The 9458-nt window shown below is 47.1% G+C and overlaps 1 protein-coding gene across 1 annotated transcript in view; it reads right to left on the bottom strand.

Moving 5' to 3' along the window:
- Window positions 1–6187: 6187 nt before the first annotated feature.
- The window catches only part of FNIP1 (folliculin interacting protein 1), a 41987-nt gene continuing 38716 nt past the window's right edge, over window positions 6188–9458 (bottom strand). Inside the window, exons 16-18 of the mRNA XM_009074085.1 lie at window positions 7630–7827; window positions 7169–7284; window positions 6188–6266 (exon numbers count right to left, since the gene is read on the bottom strand). Of these exons, the coding sequence (XP_009072333.1) occupies window positions 6188–6266; window positions 7169–7284; window positions 7630–7827 (393 nt within the window). The remainder of the gene's footprint in view (window positions 6267–7168; window positions 7285–7629; window positions 7828–9458) is intronic.

Raw genomic sequence — 9458 nt, 5'->3', positions numbered from 1 at the left:
TGCCTTCTGCATCTTCCTCTTCTGTGCTGTAACCGCCAGTGACCAGCACCAAGAGCTCTCTATGCCCAGCTGCAGCTGGTTCTCAGGAGCACAGCTGAGGGCAGCTCAGGCAGTGATCCCCACCCTCGGAGCAGATGTCTTCAGCTCCAGCTGGGAACAAACAGCTGGAACACACAGAGGTTTAGAAATCAAATTCTGCCGCTGTACAAATATTTTTGGTAATGAAAACAAACAAAGACTTGGGAATAACATGCTTCCTCCTGCTACTATGCTTCTAGGAGGAGACAAGCTGCAAGAGAGCAGAGGGTCTGCATGAGCCCCAAGTGGGTGACACGAGGGTGGCAGATCACATGAAGCTGTTCATTTCCAGCGGCCACATGACAGGGCCAGCATTGCAGGAGGGCCAGCAGGCATTGCTGAGGCAGGAAACACTGCCCAGCAGTGGTCCCTTGGGGGAAGGAGGGTCACAGCATCCCTCCAACACACTAACCCCTGTGCCAGCTCCTCAGCCAGTTTCCCGTGAGGATCCACAGCTCCATGGGATGCTCCACGTTGACACTTTCTGTGCCAGTCAGGGCAGGACCTCTCACCACTGCACCTTGGTCCTGAAATGTCCATTCCTTCCCACTGACCCCCAGTGAGGGGAGAATTAACAACTCCTTTGGGAGAGCCACTGGGCACACCAGGCAGAACCTGTTTACCTTCCAGCTCCTCTGCCAGAGGGCTCTCAAAGCAAAGGCCCTGCTGCTAGGGAACCAGATTCTGCTCCAAAAGCCTGGACAGATCCCACAGGATTTGAACTTGTGGTTCTTCGACTGTCTAAGCGGAAAAGCGCCGATTCCAGTAAAGCAGTGTCTCCAGCCAGCACCAGCAACACTTTCCAAGACCCTGAGCACTGGTGTATTTAGATTTGCCTGTAGCAACAGCAGAGACAATGTTATTGTAGAGAGGGAAGGCAGGAAGGCTGCTGGAGCGGTGTGTGAAGCCTGTAACTGCTCCCGTACCACAAAATAAATGAGAGGATGGCTGGAACAGAATGTGCACACTGCAGCACATAAACAGAGACATTCCTTGCAGCACAGAAACTCAGAAAACATGTGTATCTCCACGCTCTCTGCTCATTTTTACCTCCAGCTACAGGGACACTATTTTTTAACAATAAATGCCGAAGAGATATGAAAACCACAGCAGAGAGCTGTTAGGACCTCTGTGCATTGGTGCAGCCAACACAGCAAGCTGCTTCCCACTCCTGGGTCCAGAAATCTTCCTGTGGTTACTCTGCAATAAGCCACACAGAAAGTAATCAGCTCTTCTGCAGACCCCTGGGAATCATGCAAGGGATGAGAGACGCTGTGGTACTCGGGTGCCTGTGGCTTCCTTCCTGCTTTAGCCTCATCAAAGGGAATTAGCTTTCCCCTTTGTTTCACAAAAAATAAAGGAATTACAGAAAAGAAGTAACAATACATTAAAAATATTGGCTAGCAAGTGCTATGTCACAGTCTAGCTGGAGAGTTAAAAAGGAAATCAATTCTGGGCATTAACATCAGCGTTTTCTGGATGCTGCAGTGATTATACTGCTGAATTTACTGCTCACATCGTCGCTGCCAAACACCCACACAGACACATGACTCCAGCTACCCTCACCATCCCTGTCAGGAGGACACCTCATGACCATCTACTCCAGTAACACAAAATTCTCTGCCCTCTGTCAGGTGCACTTGGCCTGAGAAGCCCTGCAGGAGGTCTGACAGTGTCCCATGGCAGAGCCTCACCTGCTCCCAGCTAAACTGAGCATCTCTTGCCGCAGATTCTGCTGGGGCTGCCCACTTCACACCTCTGGCACTGCAGCTGGGACTGCAGGCCCTGCCTTGGGAATCCATCATGGCCAGCAATGGATCCCTGTGTTATCTGAATTAAAAGGCAATAGATTCTGTGTCAGTTCTCTGCTGGTAACTCACCTACTTGGAACACAGAGCTATTTGATACAGTGCTACTTGGAATGGAGAACACAGAGTCTGAGCAATTCATCCCTGCTCACAGGGGAAGTTCACAGTGGTTTACACGGCCAGTTTAAGCACTTGTGAGTTGGCTGTTGGGGCTTTCATTCCTCCAAGAGATGAAACCAAACACTCTGGTCACAGGCATCCTTTTACAGGACAGGACTTGGCAGGTGCAAGTGGAAATCCTAGAGGAGTCCTGTGCCATCCAGCCATGCTGCACGTGGGGCCGTGGTGATCCCAGCAGCGGCAAGGCAGGCTCAGGGACACTGCCCTCAGCCTGTGCCCCAGCTCATCCCTGTGCCAGCCCTTCACCTCGTGTGTGACAAGGGCACCTGGAGAAGGTACATAGCAGGGAAGGAAACAAGAAGAAAGTTTATCAAAAATAGAGGATGCAGCTGCTGCAGGCAAAGGTCGTTACCTCCTGCTTGTTCTTTTTCCCTCTTTGGGACCTAATTTAATCCGAATGCTCTAAAGCCTCATTTGTACACTCTGCTACATCTTCCTAAGATAATTCTTTTTCCTGTTGTATGCTCATTAATTCACTTTTCTTGGCAGCATTGTTATCACAATTTGAACTTACAGTTAATAGAACCTTATGAAGACGCCTCAGTAACCTTCATTCCTGTGCAGTGGCCCAGAGAGACAGAAAAGGGATTGTACCCAGGCAGATGGGCATGAATACAATGACCTGTAGGAGAGGAATTGCAAACACTCGTGACAAACTGCTTTGCAGGTCACTTTAGGAATGAATGTACAAACCAGTGTACAAACCACAGCTTTCTGCTTGGCTCCTCCTCACACAAAGTTGAGCATTGGTAGAGAGGGTCAGGACCTCCCTTCCATCTCACTGTCCCTTTCTGGGGGCCAATGACATTGACAACTGAAGGGACAGCAAGTTCAAACCCAAATTCCTTTTTGAAACAATTCATTCCTCAAGAGACCCCAAATTAAATGGCTGCAGCACCACTGAGTACCAGGATGCATGGCCCGAAACAGACAGGTGAGACAGGCATCAAGCATGAGATGGTTCTAGTTCATACACTCACCCACACTCTCATACCACATGTATAAAAAAGGGACACAAAAGGTACCAGAAGTAAATTGACATACTGTATTTATTGCACAAATTTCCCCTAAAATTGGGAATGGTTATTATAATACAAGTGCACATCTTGGGAAATATATACAAAAACAGAAGAGATAACAAGTATGTACATTTTACCCAGCATTTTACAAGTACCACCATCTAAATAATTTAGAGAAAGCAAAAAATTGTCATAAAACATCTCCAAGAACTAATAGGGAAAACATATGCAAGGTGTAAAATCCATTCTTTTAAACAGTTTTTGTTCTTAGCAGCCCAGTGTTTGCCAATTGCAACAAAACCAAATTTGCTAATTTGTGTGCCTAATACACTTAGTTTTCAGCCAGAAAATTAAGACGTTAATAATGGAGATTGGGAATCGTGGGAAAAAGAAATCAAACATTAGTTTCCTATTCACATAAAACAATCGCGATATACTTTAAAAAGTCGATGCTATATCCTGTAAAAATCCCTTTTTTGCATTATTTCACAAACAGACGTACGTACCACATTGTTCACGTACCCAAAAAGTTAACTCACAGAAAAACTTCCCATCGCACGAAGTTTTGGTTGTGTTTTGCCCACAACACTGCTGAGAGGTGCAGAGGGTGTCCCCGCGCCTGGAGGATGACGAGGGAGCTGCGGCCGTGGCTGCTCTGTCTGGGACTGACTGAACACATCATTAACACCATTAAGGGGTGGCACTGGAGGACAGCAGAGCAGGTGCCACCCAACAACCACCTCCTTCTCCTCTCACTTTCATACTAGTTTCAAGCCATGCAAAGGCCTTTCTGGAGAGCCAAACCCATTTCAAAGCAATCCCAGTCCTGGGGGTGCCAGGGTTAGGGTGCAGCTGCCCAGCTCTCTGGGCACGTGCTATGGACAAGCTGACCCAAAGAACTGCCCCGAGGCACAGGCAGGAGTGTGCCCTCACCCTCCTCACTGCCAGCCCAGCGGTGCTGACAGCACCAGGTCGCCCTGCCAGCCTACGGACAACGCTCAGGATAACTGCTGCCTGCACAACATATCCCAGCAAAGAGTTGAACATCCATATTCTGAGCTCAATCCTATATTTCACTAGAAATGTGTTTACACAACTGGGCCCCTGTTTTGTGCTCATTCCAAAAGCCAGATGTAATATAATTGTGTGGCGAGGAAAGGACGTTTTGAAAAACGGGAGAAACAAATCCTTTTGGATCACATATGAAACACGAGTTTCTTCCCTGCAGCAGTCAGCATTAGATTTTATACACACAGAAGTTTCCAATGACACTGCCTGTATGAATGTTGGGGTTACTTCCTGGCGTAGACTCAGTCCTACATGGAATGGGGAGTGGGTTTGCTGTGTGGATCTCCCTGGAACAGAGTCTTAAGTGACAGATTTTAAATAGTACTGGAAAACCACTCTGGGTGAATCCTGGCCCCAGAGAAGGAAGGGAGGAGAGTTCTGTCACTGGCAGCGCTGGGGCAGGGATCTCTCCTATTGTTTTCAAGTTTATCAAATGGTTAAAATAGATTTGTATTTAAAATAACTCTGCACACAACAATGGCAGGCGTGCTGGACTATTGAAAAGATGATTACAGAACGATGTATTTATAGAACTGTTTATAGAGTTCAGCGACCGAGTGAATATGTGTCTCCTACTTGTGTGGATAATCCATGAATTTCAGTATACTGAACGTAATCGATGAAAACAGAAGCTAAAAATCAGCAACATTAATTGGCTGCTAGGACAAATACACAAACCAAAGCCTAGAATGAAGTGTCCAGTTAAACTGAGGTAGTAGAGCCTTTGAAAACATAATCCACCTCCCACTGTCTATTTACATTACTTACACCAGGTTGGGTCCATCAGCTACTCGTACAACTATTGTATATACAATGACAAACCAGTGATGGCTGAGTAAAAGAGAAATGCTGAGAATAAAATAAACAACATTTCCTGCTGGTAATTACACGAGTGAGTAGAAAAGGGATTAGAGTCATCCGCAGCAAGGGTGTATCTGTCAAAAATAATTTGGATATTACTACACTATGCAGTAATCAATGTTCCTTTTTTTGTAGAATGGTTTTAAAAAATATATCAATTAGTTACCTGAGCAATTAAGGGTAATAGTCTACTCATTTTGTCCCCAATGCTTTGGTACAATTATTTCTAGTTCATTATTTCAAGAGCTGACTGACTGCTGTAAAAAGAATAGGATGTTGCAAGAACATTATAGATCATAAAAAAGTTAGAGGTAATTGTCTTGTCATTCTGGGGACCCCATGGGGAAATTTCAGCCAACGTTCTCTTTAAATTATTTTTGTCTTTAACATTTTGATTACGCTGTGGAAGAAAAGCATCACTTAGTATAAAGCAACATTTAAACATTATAAAGATTTAATACTGGTTACAGCATCCAGCCAAGAAAGAATCTCCATCGCTAGTTTGTCTGTTGGCCTCTTCCTCCCACCTCCCTGTCCCCCTCTGCCCCTGCTATTCCCTCTCCCCAGGAGAAAGATCATAAATAAATTCTGGAGCTGACTGCCATTAATAAGCTTTGTACAAAACAAACCAAGCCCCTGCCCCATTCGTCCTCTGGGAAGTATCCAGAATTGGACTACGACATGAAAAAGTAGAAGTTGTTTACAAATCATCGCAGCTTGAGAATTACAGATGCTAACGAGATCCTCATCAGCTGGAGCCAGGCTGAAGGCAGCTGCTGCATTCCCATGCTCAGTTTGCAATGGGTGATGGCATCATGTGCTTCTCAGAGCAGTTCTTCCTCCACTCCCCAGTGTAAGTCACAATCAGCCATTGTGGCAGAAAATGCTAAAAAATGTAGATCTTCAGCTTTGCTAAAATCTTTGTTTCCCTGTGGCTGAAACCTTGGGCTTACTCAGTTTTCTCTTTTCCTTTCTTTAATCCTTTTTTAATAAACGGCTGAGTGAGAGAGGAGAAGTCTCCAACTGTTTGCACACTGTGCAGTCATATATGGAGGTGCTGCAGCTCAACAAGCAGTTTGTTTTAATTGCTGCAAAGAGAAAGGAGCCAGAACAAGTTGTCTTCCACTTTGTTTCCAGAGAGGCAAAAAGTCAAAGTCTGTGGCCTCTGGCATTTTAAAGTAGGATCTGGGCAACGTACGGAGAGTGAGTGCTTGCTACAGCTGCCAGCAAGGGGAGGTCGCTGGATTCAATCCTGAAAGGAAGCAGAAGAGTCACGTTTAATCTCAGCCAAAACGTCGCTGAGCTGAACACGTGTCAGTACCCACACAGCCTGCTCGAGCCCCAGTGTTTGTACTTGGACCAGGAGTGTTCCCAGCTCCGAGCAGGGGCACATTCCTCAGGTAGAACCAAAGCCAACTGCACTCCTCTCCAGCACTGCCAGCTGGGCTACACCCTGCAGCTGCCAAATTGCTCCTGACACCCCTCCAGATGTGCCTGCTCACGAGCTGTCAGCCCTGCCTTAGCTCCTACCTGCCTGGTGCCTTTTTTCTAAGGGCCAACAACCTGGTGAGGAAACAGAGGGGGGAAAAACACCCAGTTCCTTCCTAACCTCACAGTAGAGGGAGTAATAGTTGGGGGACACGAGACAGGAGCAGAGGACTGGCTAAAGTACTGGCAGCTGCAGCTGCTCCCCCAGCTCCAGCACCACATGTGCTCCATGTACCCTCCTGCTCACCCTGTCCTCCTCTGCATGAAAAGATACTAAGAGCCTTACTATAAACACCCCTTAAATAGCTCCTCTGCCTATGCCCCACACCCGCAGAGAGGTTATTATGTGCCTTACATGACCCAGAGGGTGTTTTCTGCCATGTAGGGGAAGTCAACCTGGAGGAATCAGGTGCCCCACATAGTTCAGTGATGATTGACCAGATCTGGAGGGAGTCTGATAAGCTCGGCAGTGCTGAGCCCATCTTCCTGCCCAGAGGGAAGACACAAAGGCTGGGGGATCCTTGGGATCGAGCACTGGCCAAGGAGAAACCTGCGGCCATAGGTAATTTATGAGTTCCAGTCCCATTTAGGAATCCATTCTGCTGTGCTTAGAGCAAGCACCAGGACAGCCAGGGCAGCAGTGCCTGGAGAAGTTTGTGACCATACCCCAGCACCACGCCCAGCTCCTTGACGTGGACTCTCATCTGGCCCTTGAGATACTCAGACAGCATCTTGCTTTTGAAGTAGAGCTCCTGCAGCCGATCCTCCAGGTGCATCACACACTAGAAAGCAAAGGGAGCTGTGTCAGGGAGAAGACAGTACTCTGTCCAAACCACACCAGCCTCAGAGCAGAACAGCACAGACCCCATATGCCTGTGGCTGTGCCTAGGTGAGATATCCACTGGCAGGACTCTTGCTTTTGAGCAGAAGCCTTTGATTGCATGTTAAATCAGAATTAATAAAGCATCTGTTTTGATTACAGAGCAGCTCAAATGGCTACACCAGGGGATGCACTGGCTCCTAAAATTGTGGCATACATACACTAGGCAGAACCTTACACCTCTTTAACTTGTGAAGTGAAAGGATGCTTTAAACCCATCACCCTCTCAATTGCCATTCAGACTTACAAAGTTTGGAGATAAATTATGCTTGTAAAGCTGAAGAGTGGAATGAAGCAGGTTGGAGACGAGACTGGAGACTAACACTTCTTTTCCCAGTTTATTCTCAATCATTCTCCTCTGGCTACTGGCCACTTGCACCGTCCATTTGTCTGTGTCTGCAATAATGCAAACAGCTTCTGCAATTGGCTCATCCAGGACAGGGTGCTAGGGACAAAAAAGGAACAGCAGAACCCTGAGAATGACAAATGACAATGGTCTTTTCACAAAACATCACAAAAACATCCTGGGTAGCGGGGCAGCACCCCAGACACTGCTTCACCGAAAATACAGTCACATGTGCCCACGTTGCATTCCATCCATTAAAAACAGAGGGGCTTCAAGAACAAGGCACAGTCTTAGAAGGATAGTGGTGGTTTTACCTTTTCTTCCAGGCTTGAAAGTGCATCACTGGCTGACAGCTACATCTTTGGATATTTGATACAAAGAGTTCTGACATATCTAAAGTATATTTTAAACTCCTAAGGCTGAAAGTACCAAAAATCCACCTCGCTGTTCAGCATGGCTGTGTTAAGGAGACCGGGTTATCCCCAGCTGTCCCTGGCCAGCAGAGGGAGTCAGGAACCAAGACTGCGCTTCGCGTTCCTTCCAGCTGGTGTTCACCTCTCCAAAGCCTTGAAAAAGGGTGTGAAAAAAGGAGTATTTGGAAACCCAATGTCCTTTCCCGATACGTTCTTGGGCTGGACTGCTTTGAAGCGTCTCCTTGCAGAGTCCCAGAGGGACTTCGCACAGGGCTGGGATGCAGTTACTGTTTCACTTGAAGATAAGTCAGGCTGTATTGCAGACACATCTGTCCCACAGCAAGCAGGTACCTCACACTGCTGCCTCTCTTGCCTCAAGTTCAATTACACTTCCCAAATTGCTTAAACCAGCCCTGGAACAACCACCCAGGGAGCAAAACTCATCCCCTGTGGGGCTGGGCACAAGGAAAGGGGACAGGAATGTGAGGAAGCGCCACAGGTCTGATGCACGTCATTTATACGAGGAACATGGAAAAAGGGGATGTTTTGGAGGCTGTCAGGGAAGTGGAGTGGCTGCTCACCAGTCTGTGCATGAGTCTTTCCCCATTCCCTTGGGAATAAACTAGAGGGGGGCAGAATCACACTTTTCAGTGACAGCCTGCTTTCCACTTCTTTCCTGGTGACTAAAAGGGGTAAGAAATGCCACACTTCCCAGTCATGCCCCAGTTTGTCTAGGGAAAAACTTCTGTGGAGAAGAGATATCTCCAGCACACATGAGAAGTGTAAATCCCATCTGGACAATTATCTGTCCATTGGTTTTCCTTTTCCAATGAAACCAACACTATCAGACACACAGACTACAGCCCTAAAGAAGGAGAAATGTCTCCAAAGCACTAAGCACTCCTGGTGGCTTCACCACGGAGAACACATTCACAGCAGCACATTGGTCCGACCTGCAGAGACAGAGGAGGGAGCAAAGGGAGCTTCTGCACCACTGCAGCACGACTCCATGCCCAGGAGAGATGCACAACTTCAGTGTTTGTGCTTGTTTAACATCATCCCATCCTGTGGGCACACAACCATCAGCTGCCATGCCTAAAGGAGATGACAATTCCTCTACGGCTTGGTACCCAGATCCATCTTCCCAAGGCACGAGCCTCCCAGCAGGCTTCAGTGGGAGTCATATCTTTTGTGCTCCAGATTTGTAGTGAAATACCCACGTTTTTTAGATACATTAATTGAGAGAGGCACAAAAATTGGTGACCTGGGACTGGAGAAACCTAATAGGAGCTGTGACAGTAAATATTTCCCCTTCCA

This window comes from Acanthisitta chloris, unplaced genomic scaffold, assembly GCF_000695815.1.
Source record: "Acanthisitta chloris isolate BGI_N310 unplaced genomic scaffold, ASM69581v1 scaffold25994, whole genome shotgun sequence".
NCBI lineage: Eukaryota > Metazoa > Chordata > Aves > Passeriformes > Acanthisittidae > Acanthisitta > Acanthisitta chloris.
This window is presented reverse-complemented; position numbering and strand designations above follow the sequence as displayed.